Genomic DNA, 24,639 nt, shown 5'->3' with positions numbered 1-24,639 from the left:
TGTAAATTAATGATTCTGAAATATTTGTTCAAAGATTTTCAGAAAATTTGAATAACATCATTTGTTGTCTGGAAAAATTAAAATACGTCAAAAAATGCTGACGTCATCATGAATTTTCAATTTTTTTTTCATGAAATATTTTAGAATCGTTAATGTACATCTCCAGTCAAAATTTTGCTTTGATTGTAGTAAGTTAATTGGAATTATCGCCTTTTTAAATAATGACGTCATTTAAATTGTTTTTTTGACGTGTTTTTTCGATGTATTTTATAACGTCAAAATCAGTTTTTGGCCGATATCTTGAGATTGGCTTGATGTAAATTTTTGACCCAGCACTTTTCGAAATCCTCTCGTTGATACGATTCTTTTGAGCTATATATGAAAGTTAATGAATAGTGGGAAGCGGTGTGCGTCACGCAAAATATATTTGGGACATGCCTTGTTTCACCCGAGCACATGATGACTCCAGCCATGATTGGTATCAGACAGTCAGAATGTTGGAAAAAAAACATTTTACGAGAAATTGTTGATAGAAATTATATTGACTTATTGCCCCCGCAGGAGCGTAGCGACGAGGAGGCATTCATAGTTTCACGCATAGATATTGGACTGGAATCTCGAAATTTTGTTGCGTTTGTTTTGTCGCCCAAGCATCCCCGTAGTTAGTCTCTTCCGTAAATGTTCGGTTTTTTTCCAGGACGGTAGTATACATATTTTCATATTACGTTATACGCTATTACCATTATTACATATTATTACATATTATAATTTTAGTTTTGATTTAGCTTTGAAAAGCTGAAGCGAGTGTTATAAATGCAAATCATAACAGTGTATGATATAACACGAATTACAATATTACTTGTGCAAATCAAAACAAACAAAATGGCAGACGATGATGATGATGAGCTGATTCATTGACTGGAAAAAGTGTTTTGTATGTCAAATTTTTGTATCTTGTCTTTGAAACTGAATACTAACTACTGTAATTTAGTCAGAATTTCACTTCAGCAATGATTTCAATTCTTTTTCCGGAATCTTTGTAAAGAAATTTGCTCAAGTTTTCAATTGAAGTTTTTGTTCAAACTCTAATTTATCTTTGTCTTTTATTTTATTAATAACTACCTTTATTGTTTATAGAGCTTCTCGAGCTTTAAATACCATCATATGGTCGTAACTCGAGAAAGTCCTTCTTAACTTAGGGGGTGGTTACACGTCCCCGAAGTGAAACTCACTCCGGAGTGAAATTCCACTCCGGTGTGAAAAATTTTCATGTTATACACACGTTTCACTTCACTTCACTTCGGTCATTTTTCACTTCGCCCTCACTTCGGCCTTTTGTAGAATCATACATCACTCGGGTAACTTAATGCATGTCCCAAAAATGCATTAATTTTTCCGCCCCAGTTCCAGTCCCTAAACCATAACAAATTATACATTTTTGGAAGCGTATTTGGATGTAGAATACCGTATTCGGTGTAACTTAAATTCTATCTCAGCAGAATTTGAGTCTTTTTAAGAAAACGTGATTATGACGTCATTATTAATGACGTCATAATTTTAAAAAGTTGAATATCTCAAGAACTAATACTCAAAGCTTTATGAAATTTTGACCAATGATAGAACTCATTAAGAGGAGGAGAATTCTTTTTAAAAAAATTGAAAATTTGCTGATGTCAGCATTTTATCGCAAAAATTCGAATTCTTGCAATTTCTGCTGACGTCATTAGTTTTCGGAAATACTTTCAAAACTTTTTGAAACATCTCAATGTACTTTATCACTGGTCCGAATTTCATAAAGTTTTGATTTATATTTCTCGAGATATTCAACTTTTTGTATTTATGACGTCATCAATCATGACGTCATAATCAGGTTTTCTTAATATATCTCTAATTATACTGTGAAAGAATTTAAGTTACACCGAACACGGTATTCTACATCCAAATACGCTTCCAAAAATGTATAGTTTGTTATGGTTTAGGGACTGGAACTGGGGCGGAAAAATTAATGCAATTCTGGGACATGCATTAAGTTACCCGAGCAAGTTGCAAAATAAGCTTTCACTTCGGTCTCTACTCAAATATTTTGAGATACACAGAGTTTTCACACCGGAGTGAAATTTCATGCCTGTCTATTTGACCGAAGTGAAATTACTCCGGAGTGAAGTTTCACTTCACTTCACCCGTGTATACAACATGTGAGGTTTGTGAATAGACCGAAGTGTTTTCACTTCACTTCACTTCGGCTACCCGAAGTGAAACAGTACGTGTAACCACCCCCTTAGTAAAACAAGATACCGGCAAAGTACAAAAAAGTTGAATGTATGCATATGTAAAGTTGAATCCAAAAGTGGTTGAATGAATGTTGAATGTCAATCAATGTAAACAAACTTCTTTTTTTTGGTCTTCAAAATAGATTTACCTCACTTAGAGTTTTTTCACTGTTTTTTTTCAGTGTGGTAAATCTATTTCAAAAACCTGCAAAAAGTTTGTTTACATTAACTTTACATGCGCACATTCAACTTTTTCATGCAGTTGTGATAGCCTAAATAACTTACGCTCCAGTGGTTTGGTCATGGAGGTATAAAGAAAGACAGGAGAAGTATGCTATTGTAACCAAGCTCGCCCTACGATTAAAAAAGTTACGATGTATGCATGCTCATAATCTCATATATCGTGCATTTTTAATGAGCTCTTTTATCCATAGGTTAAATCTTATTGGCTCATTTAAGCTTTAGAAATTAGATGAGACGAGATTCATTGTTTCTGACATCAGTGTAAGAAAATATTTGGACTAAAAAAAAGGCCTGTAAACTTGGCAATCCTTCATCAAATGATAAGATTTTTCGATCAATGTTTTCTTTCAGGTGAACTCTATTGCTTGATACTTTCCTCCAAAATTCTCCAGCGACTTTATGTCTACAAATTGAGTCTGAAATCGTGTGTGCTTATAAAGAACTTTTCATTTTCTGGCTTGAGAAAATATCTTTTCAAAACAAAATTGAACGGATAGCGAAATGGAACATAAATTTGTTTCGTGGACGAAGTTTTATCTAATTTTCGTTTATTTAAAGGCTAGAATCTTCAATACTGATTATTAGAATGTTCAGAGCAAACTTGAGTTCTACTAAAAAGTCTTATTTCATCGGGCGAGCTTAGAATTTCTTTTGATACATTTTATAAAAGAAATCAAAAGACTTTAACGACCAATTACCGACACATTCAACTCCTGTTTTCTTTATACCTCTATGGTTTGGTGAAATAGCTCCAATTCTGGCTTTCCAAGTTAGGATGGACCTTCCCGAAGGCATTTAACGCTGGTTAGACTAGGTACACAGACAGTCATACAGAAACACCATAAAGCGAAAGTATATATAGCTATAAACTCTAGCTTCCTGAAGGCACGTCTGTTCATTGTCTGCGCTGCTTGGAGAAAAGATTGCATCATGAAAAAGTACTATGCACTTGAAAAAAAATTTAGGCGCATTTCAACTTTTCTCGACTGAACGTCTGAATGGACCACAATGGCATTCCTTTTTTTTTTTTTGACCAATAAAATAGAAGATTTTGTTTGAGAAGTGCAATCACAGCGTACGCAAGTGGAGGCCGCGCCTTAACTAGGATTGGTTTCTATTTCACCCTATTTAAGATGGCGCAGAACTTTTTGATAAATTATATACGTAGTATTCTCTTGACTATTGTTTATTAGGCAAAGTAACAATAGAGAATTGTTGAAATATAGAAGCCAATGAAAAAAACAAGCTATTTCTGATTGGTTACCTTGTTGATTTATTCACCACTATATATTTTGCCTACAATCTAAGATGTCTGCGGCATTATCAGAAAAGGTCTATTTAGTGAATAATAATCACGATATATATATTGTTGTAAGAAAGACACTAAGGAGAAAAAAACAAACAGGAGATGTGAAAACCTGTAAGCTAATGATACCATAATTTTTGAAATATATTTTTGGGAAGCTTTTCCAGCTTTTCCTTAAATTTTATTAAATTATCAAGCTGCGAATTCTTCAAGTATTTTGTTAATGGAACATAATTTTTTTTCAAGCAAATGCCTTAATCAATCAATAATTAAATTAATCAATTATTCCTGATTATTTTTTAATGTTTTAATCTTTAAGGGGGTAGTCATATGAGAAATTTGAAATGTCATTTTTTAAACTTTTTGTTATATCTTCTGAAGTAGTAAATATTTTTCAATAAAACTTTCCACAATTGTAGCACAACTATAAAGGATTTTAAAAATTAAAAAAAAATTCTAAAAATAGTAAAGACGGGGGTAATATCGTCCAGGGGGTAAAAGCTATAAAAATATTGTGTCAACCTTTTAAGAAAAGCTAAGAAAGCTATTCAAAAAATTTCTTTTGGTAAAGGTTAGTATTATGAAAGTCTCCAGAATGAGTGGAAAATTTTTTCAAAATTTCAAACCAGGGGGTCTGGAACCTAAAATTTGTAATTTTTCAGTTTAAAAGTCAAAAAATGATTTTTTTTTAAAACTGCTTCATTCATCCTGAGGCTTACCATAATGGAAAACTACCCTGAAAATTTCAAGTCGATAGCTTTTTTCAATCCTGAGAAAAGGCTGACAAGGTGCGCGAAAACCCCCTAAAACGTGTTTTGAGAAAACGGCGCAGAAAGTTGAAAATAGAGGTTTTTCTCAATTTTTCTGCGATACATAGACCGTTTTACAAAATTTTTGCTGTGGTTCACTAAAATGGATTGACACATTACTTTTAATGTTGAAAAGGTACTGGAAATACTAAAATAGTCCAAATTTTTTGAAAAAAATGGCCTTCCCCATGCTCCGGGAATCTCCAAGTATTTTGCGTCAACTCTGCGTACAGCGCGTAAACATGGCTTTAAGTCAATAAAAGTGCATTTTCTCATCAAAAAACATATTGCCAACAAAATATATCATCCTTGTGCTCTCTCAAATCTGTTTATATCATTTACAGGTGAATTTCAGTGTTGATCTTAGGGAAACGTGTCTTCGGCGGGTTGAACGTCAATCATGATATCATGATGCAATCCAATGCATAGTTTTACTCAATTTTCCAGGATCGCCTCTGGCGCCATGATTCATCAAAGACTAGATTTCCACTGGATCTAAGACTCACAATGGATACATCATTGAATACGTTTGATTCCTTTTATTCATAGTCTATAGTCCATCACTTTGAAAAGTTTTTTTCGGTGTACAAGTTTTACTGCTCGAAAACATCAGTTCGCAGAATCAAATTGTTGCTTTCACTCAAATTATAGGCTTCCAAAGCTTTCCCAGATGTGAGAAATGAAATGAAACATTCAATAATATCATAATTCAATCCAAAACAATACATAAGCTCAGTTTCCATGTCAAAAACACAGCTGATTGCCTCCAAAATGTGAATGTTTTTGAAAATACCACTTCTTTGGTTACCATCTTTAATTACGTCATATTAAGAAATCCCGGGGAAAAAAGGCGGTATTGACTTAGACGCCCGAAAAGGGCGTAAAAAGAGCTTTCATTTGATATGTCATGATGCTATGTTTAGAGCAGCCATACGGAGATGAGGCCCTAGCAACGGATGTGATTTCCCGTTGCTAAGGAGAAAATTGTATACCAGGGCTCATAAGAAACCCAATATCTCGGCAGATATTTATGCTACGGTCTTGAAATTTTCAGGGTATGTTCAGGAAGCATAAAGCATCCTAAAAAGCCCTAAATCCCGAAATTGATAAATTTTTCACCAAATTTCAAAATCTCATATGACTACCCCCTTAAAGCATTAAAGCTTTATAAGTGCATGACATGATCTTTATGTGGGGGCATTTAGTGAAAGCTATGACTAGTTTTAACAATTTTGGCGGTGTGGGTTTTCTTGGTTGATAATGTTTACACCGTACCGTGCCGTGGGATCCTGTTAGGGTATATTGATTGTTGTTTGTTGGAAGACACCGTTTAACAGTCTCGCCATCTCCACCGTAGAGGCGGGAGGCAAAAATGCTCACTTTAGTACTGTGGAAGGTTGGAGAAATGTAAACATTGCCATTTTTTTCCTTCCTTTAAAGAGAATGTTTTAGATGTTTGAACATGATATTAATGACAATTTTATGTATCTCTCCTGAAAATTTCACAAAAATTCACCAAGAGGAAAAGAAGTTATGATGAAAAGGAGTTATTTACCTACCATTTCTCTGCTGGGTTTTCTTATGAGAACTGGCTGTTTACCTACCATTTTTTACGGGGGAGAGTGAAGTTTCTCGTGGTTGCCAAAGTCAAAACAATAGAAAATTGTTCATATGCGTGCGCAGCCGACACTGTTAAACGGTGTATTGATTACCAAAAAAAAGAGAACCTTTTTTTGATAAATACTTTATTTTTTTCATGAACCGTGTGGATGGTTGACATCTTTCTCTAGTCTTGTAAACCAATGCAGTGTCTGTTTTCAAATCTTGAATTCTCTATACCTACTGAACTAAATAGACCTAAATTATGCATGGCTGTATCATTGTTTTTATGCTGGAGTACATAATTATTATGATATGGCTGCCTCTTTTAAAAAAGGTCTACTGTTTAAAGCTATTTAAATGCTTTAAAACTTTGAGCAACATTTTTTTCTTTGTTGCAATTAAAGATAGGTTTTTACTTTGTCGTAATGTAATGTAAATTTATTGTAAAGCTTTAGTTTTTGAGTTTAGTTCATCTGCAGTAGTATTTTTTCAGTAATCCTTAAATCTTGTGAATAAAGTAACATTCAACCAGACTTATTGCCCTCATTATATTCAAATTTGTATTTTTTTTTAGGACTGATAAGTATATATTTTTAAACACCAAAACAAAGCAAACAACATGCCAGTTCTTTCTGGACAAATATATATGGTGAAGATCAGAGATCTGACCTCAAGGAGAGAAAGTGTTGAAAATACTAAATAAAATAAAGATGAAACATAAAAAGGCACTAATATTTTTATAATTATACGTTTTTTTGTATATTTTTATGTATACTTTATTATGTGTGCTTTTTTATATATGTCAATAATGACCTTCATTTTTAAGGAAATATTTAGTCGCAATTTTGCGATTCTTGTCGGATTCTTGTTTTGACATTTGTACGAGTTGCAATCCCACAATTCAACGCGGCTCAATTAAAGATACGTGCAAGCTGTTATATATCTTTTTTCAAACGATGCAATTAACGTGCAAAAGATAGCATACTATTTTCCTGTTTCTTTAAACCTCTATGAAGGAATTTAGTCATTTTGGGGGGGTTCACACTTCAAAATTTAAAGCATGCTTTATTTCTGGGGGTTTCCTTGGAGCGTGAAAAATCATAGCAAATGGCGGCAACATAAAAGAGACGGAAATTAAATATATCGTCCAATCATAGTCCGTATAAAATTCCCTAGACTGGAAAGCTTTTGGATTTGTCTATTGTTGATATTTTGAACGCAAATTGATTTGTTTCGCCGCTCAATTATTGATCTTGGGATTTAAAATACAGTAGTCTAAGAATTAGTGAACAAGTTGTTCTTATAGAACAAGCAACTGAAAAAAAGGGTGTGGTGGTGAACGATAATCCTCCATCACAATAGGAGGTGACCCACCACGCCCAAAAGAATACATCAAAAACTCACTGATGATGATGGTTTGAGATTTTTTACTCGTCTCGGCATCTCCACCGTAGAGGCGGGAGGCAAAAATGCTCACTTTAGTACTGTGGAAGGTTGGAGAAATGTAAACATTGCCATTTTTTTCCTTCCTTTAAAGAGAATGTTTTAGATGTTTGAACATGATATTAATGACAATTTTATGTATCTCTCCTGAAAATTTCACAAAAATTCACCAAGAGGAAAAGAAGTTATGATGAAAAGGAGTTATTTACCTACCATTTCTCTGCTGGGTTTTCTTATGAGAACTGGCTGTTTACCTACCATTTTTTACGGGGGAGAGTGAAGTTTCTCGTGGTTGCCAAAGTCAAAACAATAGAAAATTGTTCATATGCGTGCGCAGCCGACACTGTTAAACGGTGTATTGATTACCAAAAAAAAGAGAACCTTTTTTTGATAAATACTTTATTTTTTTCATGAACCGTGTGGATGGTTGACATCTTTCTCTAGTCTTGTAAACCAATGCAGTGTCTGTTTTCAAATCTTGAATTCTCTATACCTACTGAACTAAATAGACCTAAATTATGCATGGCTGTATCATTGTTTTTATGCTGGAGTACATAATTATTATGATATGGCTGCCTCTTTTAAAAAAGGTCTACTGTTTAAAGCTATTTAAATGCTTTAAAACTTTGAGCAACATTTTTTTCTTTGTTGCAATTTGAGATTTTTTACTCGTCTCGGGACGAGGAATTGACCACTCACGCCCTTAAATATTGGTTGAATATCTTCCAAGATCGATGCCTAAAAAACATTTCAATCCGGATGATCCATCTAAAACACGAACACCTGATGAATTGACCGAGGAAAACCTCCCAGACTTTGTAGAAGAACTCTGTGCACTCTCAGACAATACCCCAATCATCGACACCCCTCCCTCTGCAGAAGAAATTCAGAAACACCTGAAAGAGCTCAAAGCAAATAAGGCAATGGATAAAGATCATTCAATAATTGATGAAACAATTGTAATTACTTTTTAATTTTATGTGCTATTGAATGTTTTGATCTGAAAATAAAAGATGACAAAACATTAGAGAAAAGAATAAACTATCAATATCCTCCATCCCCCTCCAGTTTTCAGTTCCTTTGAAAATTTTATTGGGACTCATGCCCACTGTCCTGTTTCTGGCACATATCTACGTGGTGCCTTACTAACACGTCGAGGTCTGGGAGGGGTGGATGAAGGCTCTTCAGATGATTTCTGTGGGGTGCCCATTGATGACGGCAGTGCGTCTTTGGGTGTTCCAGGTTGCGTCGCTGGTACACTAACGGGGGGCAGGGGCGAGATGGGCCGTGGAGCAAGCGGTAGAACAATCGGACTTGATGGCAGTGGAGTCGACTGTTGTTGAGGTGGTCGAAATTGTTGGACGGTTCGTCTCTGCGGGTCGGGATCGTCAGGACGTCGGGTCTTGGCAGTTTGAGAGTCCTTCTTCGGGAGTGGTGGCAACGGAGGTCCAACAAATGCGTCTCGGTTGGTGATGTCAACAGAGGCAGGCTCGAAGCGTCGAAGGTAGCGCCGGTTGCGACGGGTTAGACGACCGGTGCCATCAACTTTAACCGTGTAGCTGTCGTGTCCATGGAGCTCTTTGATTGTGCCGGATCGGTCCCATCGTTTGGGGTTGTTACCAGTCTGGTTCTGGATGTAGCATCTGTCACCGAGGCGGAGGTCGCGGAGCATGCGAGAGTGGTGGTTCCGCTCTTCAGCAGCATGATGGAATCTGTGACGTAGGGCTTCCTCTTTTTGTTGCCAAGCTTCGCGCCAGATAGGACGGACATGTTCGTTGCTGAATTTCTCAAGGCGATTGATGAATGCGAATGCGTCACGGATGGGACGACCAAATACTATCTCCGCAGGTGACAGTTGACAATCAGGGTCAGGTGTGTTACGCAGTTGCATCATTGCCCTCAAAAAGCGGTCAGTATCAAGCGTTCCGGAAGGACCAGTGTTCGAACGAAGCAACCTCTTGGCAGACTTGACCGCAACCTCAGCGCGACCGTTGGATTGGGGATTGTAGGCTGATGAGAGTCTGTGTCTGACACCCCAGCGCTCCAAGAAGTCTTGAGTCGATCCAGACGTGAATTCAGGGCCACCATCACTTGACATTTCCTCTGGTACACCGAATCGGGCAAAGTAGTTTCGTAGACACGTGATGAGTCCTTCAGATCCAGCTTGTGGTGATCCTTTTGGGGCTTGGAAGACATCTGACCAGCCAGACAGGCGATCGCCAACTACGAGGTAGTGCTGTCCAACGCAGTCGAAGAAGTCGGCATAGCTTTGTTCGAATGGAGTTGTTGGTGGTGAGGCTGGCGAGGTAGGTAGGGAGGGCTGGGATGGTGCATTACGGATACACTCTTGGCAGGCTTGTCTCCGATGCTCAATGTCATAAGTCATCCCTGGCCAGAAGACGATGGAACGTGCACGCAGACCCATGGTTGATACTCCCTGGTGGGCGGCATGAAGGGCATCAAGGACTGCAGGTCGTAGCGACTGTGGAACAACAACACGATCATTGTAGATGATGACACCATCTGTAATGTGAAGACTGTCACGGTACTGCCAGTAAGATGACGTAGCGGGGTGGTCACGATAGTTATCGGGGAAGCCGGCAAGAACAGCTTGGTACACGAGGGCAAGATTCTGATCGTTTTGGGTTTCGGATGACAAGCGTTCCCAGGTGATCGAGGTGACCTTTTCAGCATTGTTGCGGATGGCAGCAGCCACCATGAACTCGGGCAGCATGTGATCAGGTAACTCCTCCTCGTCGGATGGTGATGGGTGGCGAGATGTAGCATCAGGGGCAAGATTGGTCTTCCCTGGGACATGAATGACACCAAAGTACCAGGGCAAGCTTCTTTCTTTCAGGCGAAAAAGTCGTGTGTTGTGAATTTCATCTAAAGTTCTGTCACCATATATTTTAATAAGAGGCTTGTGATCGGTAGCTACAGTCAATTGATCACAACCTAAGGTGAAGTATTTCGTTTGTTCAAGCCCCCAGGTAATCGCGAGGGCCTCACCTTCGATTGGTGCGTAGTGTTCCTCAGTTGGCTTGAGGAAACGGGATCCAGCCAAAGTAATACGCCAACCATCCTGACAGCAGATTGGATTGACGTCTGTACAGTCACAATGTTTTTGTTGTAAAAAGTAGCCGACGCCATGCTTCGACCAGTCCGTGCGGAGACACGTAGGTAGGTGGAGGTCGAATATTTCAACACCCGATCGAATAGCCTCAACAATGGCTTTCTTTGACGCTGTGAAGGCTCGATCTAGCTCAGGGGTCCACTTGAATGGATGTTTTGGAGAGAGAAATGGACGGAACGGTTCCACGTGTTCACGAAGCTGTGCGTAATTCCCCACCTGGTTGATGAGGCCAAACCAACTTCTGATGTCAGTAGTGCTGGTGGGCGTTGGGAAATTCTCTATGGCATTGTAGAATTTTGGGAGTGGTTCTATTCTCTCATCTGAGATGCGGAATCCAGCAAAGTCAACGGCTCTGCCAGCGAATTGAAACTTTTGTGGGTTGAGCACGATTCCTGAACGACCAACTGTTGTGAGGAAGTCGATTGATCGCCACCAGTGTTCCTCCAGACTGGTGTCATAGAATAAGGTGTCGTCAACGATTCTTTCTTTGTGTTGGAAGTCGGCTAGGATGGACTCAAAGCGACGATTATATCCATCACCGGAAGACAAGAACCCTTGTGGTGCTCTTTTATAGCGAAATCGTCCAGAAGGGGTGACGAAGGTTGTCAGATGGCGGTCGGATTCTCTGAGCGGAACGCTGTGGTACCCATTCCACGCATCTGTGACGGTCTTCCACGTATTGCGGGGTACCCTCCTGGCGATATGGAACGGAGCTTCAGAGTTATGGGTTTCGCGTTTGCACCATTTGTTCAGCGGTGAGAGATCAACGGTGCGTCTTGGTGTTCCATCAGGCTTGCGGGTCACGACCATACGATGACACCAGTCAACCGGTTCGCCGATAGGAACTCTCTCTATGACACCGAGTGCCTCGTCTCGAAGTAAATCCTTGTGAACTTGCTCCTGCCAGTGCACTGGAACGGGAATAGCCTTGTGTCGAGCGACAGGGACTGCGTTATCCTGCAAGTGTATCTCCACCGGTGGACCGTCCATTGATGGGAGAGGTTGGTGAGGGCATGTGTTAAAGGAGGAGCTGCCGTATTGATCAAGCAACCAGTCACGCATCTTGTCGTTGTTTTCAGGGACGCAAGGGAATGGAAGCGATGTTGGGCGTTTTGGGACTTCGGTACGCTTTGGGCATTGGCAGATCGACCCATCAGTTTTTGTCACACCACAAATGCTAGTTACGTCCGTATCGGGTGAAGGCACAACCGGGTCAATGCTGGGGTTAGCAGAATACATACCAACCTGCGGGAAGCCACGGTTGACAATGCCAAGGTTGACCATCGTGTCGTAAGATAGGTACAACTCCGATACATCTTTGCTGACATAAACGGTTGATTGACAAGTGACGTTTCTCCCGTCGAAGGATCGTCCAGCAAACGAAGCAGTGAAGGCGCCGTCTATTCGAATTGGAGATTTGTTGGCAGCGTTTAACGACATGGATACAGGCGACAGGTCAGAAAGCTTAAAACCTGCCCTCAAAAAGTCACTTAACGACCACAGGTCTGATTGCGCACCTGTGTCGGCAACAGCAGAAACATCAATAGACTTTGATGGACGAGACTCCATGGCAACTTTCAGGGTCACTTTGGGATGTGCAGATGCCTTCACCCTGCGCCAGCTGCTCTTGCTGAAGAGTTGACGGTCTGGTTGCATTGCAGGCGTCTTGCTCCTCATGATCGTTGGTGTTGGGACTTCAAGGGCGGAGATCTGACCAAGGGAATCGTCGGACACGATGGAGATGGTATTGGCCGACGGGTTGTTTTGCTTCGATGAATTGCTCTTCCTCCAACAGCTCTCACATTTGCTGAACGGTCGTCGATTCCAGCCACGAGCCTTCTTGGTGTAAAGATGGAACGAGTTGCCACAACCAGGACAGTTGGCAATGAGCGACTGGTCAAAGGTAGATGGGGCTGGTGGAGTGTTTCTTTGTTGTCTTCTGGGATTAGGATCTCGGGTAGATTTACGATACTCGGAGAGGGCTGATACAGATGCCAAAGGGTTTGCATTGCGGGCTGTCTCTCTAGTTTCGACAAAGCCAATGATGTCAGTTATGGGCTTTGTTTGTATACCCTCTGTGCTTAGGGCTTCACGACGTATGTCCATGTCAGAGATGCCATTTAACAAAACATCTCTAATAACCTCGTCAGTGTAATAAACGTCACCGACGACCTCAGATTCACAGTTTGCACAGTTTGTACGGTAGGCTGTTGTAAACTCGCAGGTTTCAGCCTTTCCTTGAACTTTTGCAGCAAAGGTACGGAAAGTCTCATCTGGGTCTTGCCTCATGGCTGCTAACTCTGAGCGAAGAACGCCAACAGCAACTGGGATGACAGCAATGGACTTGAGTGTGGTAAGCGCGTCCTGTAGAGTCCTTGTTGTAAAGTCTGGGTGTGCACGTAGGACGACATTTCCAAGCTTCTCGGTTGTACATTCAAGCAGTTGAGTGGAAGCAGCTTGGTCGGTGATTCCAGAGCCAATGCGGAAGGTGTCCCAGCGTCTAATGAAGGCATTCCAATCCTCACACGTTGAGTTGTCCTGAATCTTTGGTCGGATCAGCTTTGGGGCACTGGGTCGTGGAGCAGCTTGTGGTACCGGATTCATAATGTGTGTGTGTGAGTGAAGGTTGAGGATAGCGGCTGCACCAATGACGTCATGATCAGGTGTCTGGAAACCACATCCTGGTAGCGGACAATCGAGCACAACCATGTTGATTACGTGTTGATTACTGTGTCAGTAAGCCAATGATAATCCAACAATGTGATAAGATCAAAACATGGATAAAGATCATTCAATAATTGATGAAACAATTGTAATTACTTTTTAATTTTATGTGCTATTGAATGTTTTGATCTGAAAATAAAAGATGACAAAACATTAGAGAAAAGAATAAACTATCAATATCCTCCAGGCAAGTAATGACATTGAGCCTGAACTTTTGAAAAAATTGAACAGTCATCCGATAATGATCCAAGTAGTCCATCGTATAATGACCAATCTTTGGGAAAACCTCCTTGACCTCCCTCTATCCTGGGGAAATTCCCGTTTGAAAACATTATGGAAAGGGAAGGGATCTAAAAGTGACCCCACGAAATACAGAGGTATCAGTATTGGCTCTACGGTGTGTAAACTTACCATAAACATTATCCTTAGCAGACTTCGAAATTGGTATGAATCCCAGTTGTCTGATCATCAAAATGGATTCCGTAAAAACCGTGGAACTACCGATGGAATATACACCATCAAAAGGATACAACAAATATCTCATCGCAAAATGCAACCAATCTTTCTAATGTTCGTAGACCTATCGGCGGCCTTCGACGATATCCCTCGTAGATGGCTATTCAAATCGATACAATTGCGTTTCAGACCTAATCAACTACCAAAAATGATAAATATTCTCAACATTCTTTATGAGAAAACTTCATTGACGTATGAGGAAAATACGTTTACGACTTCGTCAGGGGTTAGACAAGGTGGCCCAGAGAGTCCTCTCCTTTTCAATCTTTACATAGACTTCGTTATGCGTCTCTTCATCGAAAAGGGGAAAAAGGAAAGAATTGATTTTTTTGAACATACGTACCGTATCAATATGAAATCGTTCACCAGAGATGAAAGAGCGGCTCTTAGAGAACAAGGGAAAAAGCTCGCTGGAAAATTAATTCTCGAATGGTGTGGCTATGCTGATGACCTCGTCCTTTTTGTTAATTCTCGAGAAGGTCTTCAGAAAGCTGCAGAAACTCTTGATAATTTATTTTCGAAATTCGGTTTGACAATAAATGTCTCAAAAACTGAAACTATGATAATTAATTGCAACACAGAATATCCTCAGTCAATCGTAACTCTAAGAGGAATGATTCTGAAAAATGTCGTTGAATTCAGATATCTTGGCTCGGTTATCAAGTATGATGAACCCAACACAGGCGACTCCGAAATTAACCAGCGCATACAAATATCTCAATCGAAATTTGCTGAAATGTCAAATCTATTACAAAATTTCACGATAAATTTAAGAACCAGAGTCATGTTCTTGAATAGTTTTGTGCGTAGTCGTTTGTGTTATTCTTGTCAGAATTGGAATCTTACTCAATATCAGTATGATCGTTTGGACGTGGCATATGAGTATTTTTTGAGGCGTATGGTTCGTGGTGGCTTTCGCTTTTGTGACGAGAGCAATGGTGACTTTAGATATGTTATTGATATTGATCGTTTGCATCAAATATGTGGTACGTCAGATTAAATTTATTTATAAAGTTGCAACAGCGCAACTATGCATTACACGTGGTTAGAATGTCCTCGGAGAGAAATGTTAAGTGTTTAACTTTTAACGATGATAAAAATGTTAGAAGAGGTAGACCAGCAAAGTCACTTCTCAATCAGGTGACTGATAATGAAAATGTTTCAGTAGATCGACTTAAAACCAATTCACTGAACTTGGTTCTAGGTCCAATCTTTTTTCTAGAAATAGATTTTGATTGTAAAATTTATATATATATATAGGCCAATCCCAGGAGAAGCCATCGTTATACTGAAACTTTTCACCTTCTCACTTCTCTCTTATCAACACTTTTTTTCTGTGAACAACTACAACATGAAAAAAACTCTCCAGAATCCGTAATATTTTTTCTATCTCAGGGGAGTCATACCTTCAGAGTGGAGCATATTTTATCCTGTTGTCATGGAAACAAACACCGTAAGTCGAAATTTATAATGTGACCGATCTTTGCTTTGTTTATTACTATTGAATTTGTTCCTCACTAGGCCTTTGGCCCTTCCCAAGGTCCGTCGTTTTTGAAAAGTATAGATTTTAGGCCCTAGGCCCTTCATTTTCTGAGTTACTTTCCAAATCGATGAATGGTAGATCAACTCGGGGTACCTAAGGCACTCCCCAATGGCCGCATGAGGCTCTACGCATTAACGTAAATGTTTTTAGGTTCTTTTGAAGCGTTTCGATATAGAAAATGAGATGGGGGACTATCTGACCATGCCCCATCCCATTTTCTATATCAAAATGCTTTGAAAAAACCTAGAAAACATTTACGTTAAGGGGCAGAACCCTTGGGGAGTGCCTTAGGTATCCCGGCAAATTTTTTTCCTTACATGGACGGGAGTATCATCGACGGTCGGGAGTATCATCGACGGTCGGGAGTATCTCATTTTGACGGTCGGGAGTATCATCGACGGGTGGAAGTATCTTAAACTTATCTTAAACCTTGTAATATCGACCCGACCGGGGTTCGAACCCACCAAATGAAAGAGTTTCTAAAACTTACAGGGTAAGCCCAGGGGATACCGGAGGCCTAAAAACCGGTTTTCTGGTAAAAGTACTGTTCCCAGCCGGTTCTAACTCCTCTAAATCGCTTCAGCACCATGGAAATATGCTAATTAGAGCCTTTGGCAGTAGCTCACTTGCTTATAAGATCGCGTTTTAACGTTTTTTGCTTAAAAACACATTAAAAATGCTTAAACGGAGCTTTTTAAGCGTTTTAATCCTATTAACCCCAACCTTTTTTGATTTTTGTAGGGGGAGGAAGGATATTAGAAAGATAAGTTGGCGCAAAGCCATTAATTATCTTATAGAAGAGAATAAGTCTGCGGCTAAGTCGCCTGTCCGCTAGACTTTCAAGACCTAGCTCAAGATAAATTTTTTCTCTAGATGTTCCTCTGAAACATCCTGTTATCGCAAGACAGGCATTGTATTGAATTGATTCGAATTTTTCAGAGAAAGTGGAATTACCTGGACGATTGTATACTACATCTCCATAATCAAGATGTGGTCTTACATGGGCTTTGTAAATAGTGAGAAGTGAGTCCCGTGGGAGGAATTCGCGAAGCCGGTTGATGAGACCAATACCTCGATTGGCTTTTTTAATTTTTTCATCAAGATGACGATCAAAGGCTAACTTTTGATCAAGTATGAGACCAAGATGTTTTTGATGATCTTGAACCGCAATGGGTAAATTGTTGAATGTAATTACTGGAGGATCTAGGTTTACCCTCCTTGTAAAGTAGACTTCAACGGCCTGTTTAGAAGGATCAGGGTTGAAGGACATCTTCCATTGATGAGCCCACCCATTTATCTTCTGCAAGTCACTGTTCAGTTCTTGAGAACAGCGAATCTGAGTCATCAGCAAATATTTTTATCAAGGAAATTATATGTTCGGGGAGATCGTTAATTTATACCAGGAAAAAGAGGGGTCCCAAAATGGAACCCTGAGGAACACCTGCTGAAATCGGGGTCCATTCAGAGGATTGACCATCAAGAACTACCCTCTGTGACCTTCCAAATAGAAAATTTTGGATCAAAAGAAGGAGAGAGCCAGAAACCCCATATGACTTAAGCTTGAAAAGAAGGCCTTCGTGCCAAACTCGGTCAAAGGCCTTAGAAATGTCTAAAAAGACACCTCGGGTGTCTAAGGGTGGGTTTACATCAAAATTTTTGAGGATATCATGCGTTATGGATAACAGCTGAGATACACAAGAGTCTCCTTTACGAAAACCTGACTGAGAATTTGTGAAAAGTTGATTTTCTTCGAAATAGCTGTAGACGGAGTCAAAGATGCATTTTTCATAAATTTTACCAAGAATAGGCAAAAGAGACACTGGTCTATAATTTTTAAGTACGCTCTTGTCCCCCTTGTTTTTGTATACTGGGACAACGTTTGCTTTCTTCCATTTATCAGGAAAAATACAAGACTCAAGAGAAAATTGATAGATCTTCATAAGAGGCTTAACCAAGGATTCATCGCAAATTTTTATCATCTGGATGGATATGTCATCCCAACCATGAGCTTTGTTTATATCGAGCGCACGGATCAAGGCTAATATTTTAGATTCATCTAGAGGAATATTGTCTAATCTATAGTTAGTTTTAAAGTTTTCTTGTGGACTAAATAATCTGCTGATGAAAAGATTAGGTCGATACAAGAAGATGAGTTATCAGGTAAATGAGTGGGACCATCAATGATTTGTTTCAGGCCATGTTGGGTTGCTAGATCTTGAATATCCCTGCCTGCCGCATCAGTGACGTCACCATCCCACCAGTCAGAATTCTTAACATTGAAATCCCCAAGAAAGATCGAAGCAGAAGGAGAGCAGTTATTAATGTTTATTATGGGTGTCTCCCATTTATGAGTGAAAACCTCAACTCGTCAGAATTCTGACTTGGAGAACGGTAACATACACAAAGAAAAAACCGGTCTACACCGGTTTTCATCTCGAAAACTAGGCATTCGTCTAAATTAGTAAAGTTAGGTTTTGGCTGGAGACCTAAGTGGTCTCGATAAACACAGACTCCACCTCCCTTAGAATCAGAGGGGTGGTCGCATCTTTCGATCGTATAGTGTTCAATAGCTAACCTCGGATCGTCGTCACTTATTTCAGAATTTAAAAAGGTTTCTCCGAAACACACGATATTAAACTTATGAATACACGTTTTATAAGAACATCAAAAATTTTCGAAGCCTTCGGATGTTCTTAGTTTTTTGGATTTGAAGCCTAAAAATGTTCTTAAAATGCATGCTCTGTGCTGACTTACCCCCATGACAAACAATTAGCTAATTATGTAAGGGCGCGAAGCGCCCGAAATATAATTACGATTTTATGAATAATATGATTGGATAATCGAGACTAATCGCGTGTAACCTTGGAACTCAGACTGAAAGAGAATCACTCGGACAAAAAGGATCAAAATAAAACCTCTAGATATTGAGACAATAAAGAGACATGTAGGTTAAAAAGAATAACATTCAGTGGAATATATTTCTGAGACAATAAAACTTCAATATGTCAATTGAGAGTGCGTCTTCATCTGCTTCCTGTAAAATAAGAAAAAGAATCAGCAATAGTGTAATGAAAATAAAATGCAAAATCAACGCATGTTTTTGGGGCTGGAGGGTGGGACAATCTTAAATCGTACTTCGATTTTATTCATAAAATCGTAATTATATTTCGGGCGCTTCGCGCCCTTACATAATTAGCTAATTTTATTTCATAAAATCTCCGTCGATTTAAGATTGGATAATCGAGACTAATCTCTATAACCTTGGAACCCAGACCTCCATCAGCCTTGGTTCAAAGCTTTATACCTCCCTTCAAAAATGATATCCGGTCGGGGTTCCTCCTCTATCTCCTTATTATAGAATCTTTGCCAAGTTGACTTATTTGACCACTGTCCTCGTTTTAAAATATCTTTCATTGACAAGCCCAAAACTTTGGCTTTTGAAGTTGATGCAGACCTGCAAGAGTGAGCTTTATATTTAGAGACATGAATCCCAGAGAGGCTCAGCACTTTCTTCACTCAATTTGAAATGGTGGAAGATTTGACTTCATTATGGGGGTTCAAATGACTGAGTAGAAGTTGGTTTTTCTGTCCATCTCCTCTCCATTCCTTAGTCCTCTCCAGATAATCTGATAAGCAAGAAACCACACACATCCTTTTCATGCTAGAAAATGCCTTAAACTCTAAGACAGGAGGAGGTTTTCCCTGTATCCAAGACTTAGTGACTTTACTGAAGTAAAACTTGAATGAGTTTGATGTCTTCACCTTATATCTAATATCCAAATAACAAATTTCATGACACCGTCCAGATGAAGTCAAAAACAAGAGTGCTGTTAACTTCAGGTTCAATAGCTGGTCTGACAAAGTCTCATTCTCAGGTAGACTTTCCAGATAACCTAACACTTGGTCCACATCCCAGACAAAAAGATACCTAGGCTTAGGGGGCCTCTGATTGAAAATTCCTGTCAAGAGGGAACAAACCTTAGGATGTTTTCCAACATCAAAACCATCAACCTTCCCATGATAGGCAGAAATAGCGGATCTATGACAGTTTATCGTTCTATATTCATACCCCTTCTCATACAAGCTTGCTAAATAATCCAACACCAAGTTTAGATCACATTCATTGGGATTAGCCTTTTTTTCACCACACCAGCGAACCCATTTGCCCCAGGCCGATTCATAATTAGCTCTAGTACCATCTCGCCTGGCCTTGATGATAAAGTCTGAAGCCCTTGTTGATATGCCCTCTGCAAGAAGGCCTTTCCTGACACTTTCCATGCCACTAGACTCAACGTTTGGTTCTCTACCAAAGGATGTTCTTGCCCCTGAGGGTTTGCTAACAAAAACGGCCTTGGGCTTATTAGAATAGGGTTTGCTACGCACAACTCCAAAATCTGGTTGTACCACGATTGAGCTGGCCAATGTGGGGTCACCAAAATTTGAGTTGCCTGTTCTGACTTCAGCTTTGTCAGTGTTCTCCCTATGAGACAAAACGGTGGGAATGCATATGTTAGTCCTTGGTCTTTCCAATTCAATTGGAATGCATCTACTGCCTGACTCATTGGATCTGGTTTCCAAGCTACGTAGAGCTGAAGCTGGTGACAGGCCCTTGATGCAAAAAGATCTAATGCTGGGATCCCTAGACCCTGACAAATTTTTTGAAAAACTCTCTTGTCTAGTTGCCATTCGCTGGAATCGTGGAAATTTCTGGATTCCCAGTCTGCTACAAAGTTGTAAATCCCCGGGAGGTATTCTGCTGTAATCGTGATCCCTTGGTTCAGTGCTAACTCCCATATCTCTTTGGACAATTAAACCATCTCCTGGCTCCTTGTCCCCCCCCATCTTCACAAGGTATGCTAGGGCTGACATGTTGTCCGTTTGAAAGTGTACATTCCTCAATATGAACATTTTGTGATAAGTTAACAAGGCGAGGTGAATGGCCTTCAGTTCGAACACATTTATGTGTCTCCCACTCTCTAGAAGAGTCCAGCGCCCCCCTGTCCTCTGGTTCTGACAAAAAGCGCCCCAACCCTTCTTTGAGGCATCCGTCTGGATCACTATTTTTCTGGAGGGTTTCAACAGGGACCTCCCATTGTAAAGTTCTAGATTGTTCATTCACCATTCCAGCTCCTGCACACTGTTTTCGTTCAGATCATATGAAAACTGTGGATCCTGACTCAGTTTGGTCATCCGGATGTACTGATGCTGAAGATATCGCATCTGAAGAAAAGCTGGAAGAACAGCTTGAGCTGTTGAGCAAAGATGGCCCAAGAGACTGGCCATTTCCCCTAGGGTAGTTTGAGGATGTACGATCAGCTTGTAACATTTCTGTTTGAGATTGTCTACTTTTTCCTGTGGCAGTGTCAGTCTGTCAGGGACATTTCCACTGAGTCCACCTCCAAACCCGAAAATTCTGTCTTTTGACATGGGGTTAGAACAGATTTCTTCAAGTTTATGACAAATCCCAGTTGTTGAAAGAGAAAAATCAGAGTATCTCTTGCCATTTCTAATTCTGAAATGGATTGTGCCATCAAAAGGATGTCGTCTAGATATATGATGAGCCTGATATTTATCCTCCTCAAAAGAGCTATTGGAATTTTCAGCAATTTTGTAAAAATTCGTGGCGCAGGTCCCAGGCCAAAGCATAGGCATAAGAACTCGTATAGCTGCCCTTCCCAACGAAACCGAATGTATTTTCTCTGACTGTGGTGAAGAGGGACGCTGTAATAAGCGTCCTTCAAATCTATCTTGCATAAATAATCTCCCTCTTTCAACAGATCTTTTAGCAAATGTAAACCCTCCATTTTGAAGTGAAGGTAGGGGATGAAGGCATTCAGATGTTTCAAATTTATGACAGGTCTGTTGCCCCCTGTTTTCTTGGTCACTAAGAAAATATTGCTCAAGAATTGACCCTTCTGATCCTGAACTTTTCGGATTGCACCTTTCTCTAACATGGCTTCCACCTCTAGATCCACTAGATCCTTCTCCTCCTTGGACATTTTTGCCTGATGAGGAAGTTTTCTTTGAAAAGGTTGTTCTAAGAAGTCTATTTTTAAACCTTTGACCCAATTCAAAATTTCTGGGTTGCTTGTTAATTTTTCCCATTGAGTGACAAAATATTTTAACCTTCCTGCTAAAGGGAAATTCCCTACTAGGTGTTTTGGGAACAGTTTTCGAATCATTGGATGTACCCTTTTTAGCTGGGTTAGTGGAAATATTTCTGGAAAATTTTCTGAAGCCATATTGGTGAAAGATGCCCTCCTTTTTAACAAGTGAGTGGCTCTTACCGATGTTTGTTCCTTGACGTGGAGCCTTGTTGAATCGTTTGAATTTATTATTCCGATAGTTGGATGCACCTCCTCGTCCTGACCAACCAAATCTTCTACTTGATGGTCTTGAATTTGATGTTGATGAAGTCTCGGAGTTGTCCTCGTAGCTTCGCCCCCCATTTTGAAACTTCCTAAATGAGGGGCCCCCATGATTGGGCCGTCTGTTTCCACGACTCGAACCTCTGCGATGGTCTTTATCTTCGTAAACCTCTCTCGACTTCTTCTTGGCTTTTGCAATTTCGATAGCATGCTTTCTGAAGGTTTCACCAAACAGTTCCTTATCTGAACCATTCAATAACTCAGAATGTTCCTTCAAAGTGGCTTTTGCTTTAGTGTTCTCAGTGCCAACTGCTTTGAGAATATTCAATCTTCTCCGATAAGAAACAGAGTTGAAAGCCTGACCAGTTAACAGGATGGTACTGTCAATGTAATCCAGGAGTTCTGCCATGTCCACTTCTTCAAAGGACTTGGTTTGAAAAACTTCTTCCAAGATAAACCAAACCTTTGCCAATGGACCCATTACTTGCAAGATCCGACTCTGAACACTCTCAAAAACGTGGTCAAGCTCTATCTCTCCCCTTCGACGTCGTTCCTCCATTAATTCTCTAAAGTGTTCGTCCATTTTTGGTGCCTTGCACAAAAAATTTTTAGGGATAGGATTGTTCTTGGAAACACTGTCTTTAAGTTCCTTCTCCTTTACAAATTGTAGAAAAAACTTGCGAGCGTAAGAATTCATTTCCTCTGGCAGTTGCCAATCGTGTATGGCGTCCTCAGCTTCTGGCTCCAACCTTCTTCTTTTAAAAGAAATGGCTTTTGAAGGAGCTTCATCTTCCTGTAGAGGTCGTTTTTCTCCAGAGGGCTCAGTGTCTTTTGGGCCAATGACAGGGTTCGTAGCCTCTGTCAATGCCTCCTCCCCGGGGGGGGGGGGTACTTAGGCAAAAATGGGTAATGGGTATGTGCGTGCCTTAAGGGTCGGTTTTTCCACCCTTCTAAAGTCTCTCTAAGGGTTGGTAAAAACACCCTAGTCTCTCTAAGGGTTGGTAAAAACACCCTAGTCTCTCTAAGGGTCACCTTTTTGCTGTAAACCCGGCTGCAAATCAGTATGATTCCCGTAAGCCGTATGATTTTGCTCGCATGGTCAAGGCGGGAAACGGGCGTTCTGACGGAGGCGCGAGCGCATTTCTACCAAAATAAGAGAAATTTTAGTTTTAATGTAAGCCAGGTCTCCCTGTTTCTTTTTTGTATATAATTCAAAAAGAAGATAGGGTCTTATATCGTTTTGTTTATAATAATGGCAGACTCAAAAGCGAGGACTAAAAGTTTGGCTGTGAAATGTTGATTTGTGGATCATTCCTGATATGCTTTTGCTTTTGCTTTTGCTTTTGTTCATCTTCGAGCTTCAAACTTTGGCAAGGATCTTGGGATCCACACCACGATTGCTGGTTCCCTGTAAGGAACTTATTGAAACTGTTGAAAGTATTGACTGATATTGTGTCATAATATAAATCAAAAAACATTTTGTGCATTTTTTGCCATGCGCCCTTTATCTTATCTTGTATCTTATCTTGTATCTTGCTTAACTTAAAACTAATGGGAAAAGGGCTTGTCTAAGATTTCTGCATTTTTCCTACTACAACCCTGATGGCTTTTTGAAAACCTCGTATAGGTTATATCATCAGGGTTTTTATTATTTTGTAGTAGATATTTCGAAAATCTTAGAAAGACAAAAATTCAAAATTCAAATTCAAGTCAACAGTAGGATAGGAATAGTGATTTCCGCCAGATTTTCATTCTGCTCAAATTTTCTTGCAATTTTTGATTTTATGACAATTCTTGACAACAAGATTTTTTTTTTAATATTTTCATTGTAAGTAAGGTAATGGTTAACTCTTGACTTTATTCTTGAATGAGGTTCACCAAAAGTGAGGCAGGTTTTGCCTCCGTTTTGCCATATTGCATATATACTCAAATTTATAGGCGACAATCGAAAATATGTTCCGTTCGCGTCAAAAATCTTCTTAAAATTTAGTTGGTCATTCGGTAGTAAATTTAGTCGGGTTTTTTGGAAAATGGTTTCAAAGTATAGTTTTTAATATTTATTCTCTCGCTTGATGAAAAATTGCGACAATTTTCCGACTCATCATCCGACTAGGAATTTTTGTCTGCCAAGTTGGTCGGTCGGGACCCGAACGGAACATATTTTTTACTGTCGCCATAGCAAGAATTTTCAATTCGGTTGAGGTTACAGGGGTTACAGTATGCATTCATTACACTCTTCTTGGTCATCATATCATGGCACTCTTTTGAATATACTCCAGCAAAAAAAATATTTGAAGGTATCTTGTCATGGTAAGGAAAATTCCTCTAGAACTCGTGATGGTAAAAAATCTTTTGTTATTTGCTATTTTTTGTTTGTTAGTTTTTTATATACGCCGTTCTAATTTGAAAAGTCATAATTTCTATGATTTGTATTTTGTAAGGAAAATATTTTAGCGTTTTACAATGATACTATTGAAATAATTCGTTGTGTTGCTTAAAAATGTGTTATTCATTTGTTTGAAAAAACAATGAAAGAATATGCTTTAAATTAGCCACATTCCGTAAAAGGGCCTGGTAACTAGCTGTAGGGACTTTTTTGATGATATGCGCCATCTTGCGAAAATTCCAAACCAAAACAAACCAAAATTGAGAGGAAAAGTTCAGATTGAAGTTGTTTTCACA

General features: G+C 39.6%; 2 protein-coding genes across 2 annotated transcripts; one reads left to right on the top strand and one right to left on the bottom strand.

The window, feature by feature from the left end:
• Positions 1–8,657: 8,657 nt before the first annotated feature.
• Positions 8,658–13,705, bottom strand: LOC136811426 (uncharacterized). The gene has a single exon (XM_067068028.1). The coding sequence runs from the start codon at positions 13,513–13,515 to the stop codon at positions 8,773–8,775; it is 4,743 nt and encodes a 1,580-aa protein (XP_066924129.1). The 5' UTR covers positions 13,516–13,705; the 3' UTR covers positions 8,658–8,772.
• Positions 13,706–14,194: 489 nt separating this feature from the next.
• On the top strand, positions 14,195–15,046 carry LOC136811538 (uncharacterized). The gene has a single exon (XM_067068160.1). It carries the CDS (start codon positions 14,195–14,197, stop codon positions 15,044–15,046), a length of 852 nt encoding a protein of 283 aa, XP_066924261.1.
• The last annotated feature ends 9,593 nt before the right edge of the window (positions 15,047–24,639 follow it).

Source organism: Clytia hemisphaerica, unplaced genomic scaffold, assembly GCF_902728285.1.
Source record: "Clytia hemisphaerica strain Z4C2 unplaced genomic scaffold, Clytia hemisphaerica genome assembly, whole genome shotgun sequence".
Taxonomy (NCBI): Eukaryota; Metazoa; Cnidaria; class Hydrozoa; order Leptothecata; family Clytiidae; genus Clytia; species Clytia hemisphaerica.
The sequence above is the reverse complement of the archived record's forward strand: the minus strand, read 5'-3'. Positions and strand labels throughout refer to the sequence as shown.

Excerpts from the sequence above, each read along its gene's own strand:
- LOC136811426 (XM_067068028.1), bottom strand. The coding sequence starts at position 13,515 with ATGGTTGTGCTCGATTGTCCGCTACCAGGATGTGGTTTCCAGACACCT.
- LOC136811538 (XM_067068160.1), top strand. The coding sequence starts at position 14,195 with ATGATAAATATTCTCAACATTCTTTATGAGAAAACTTCATTGACGTAT.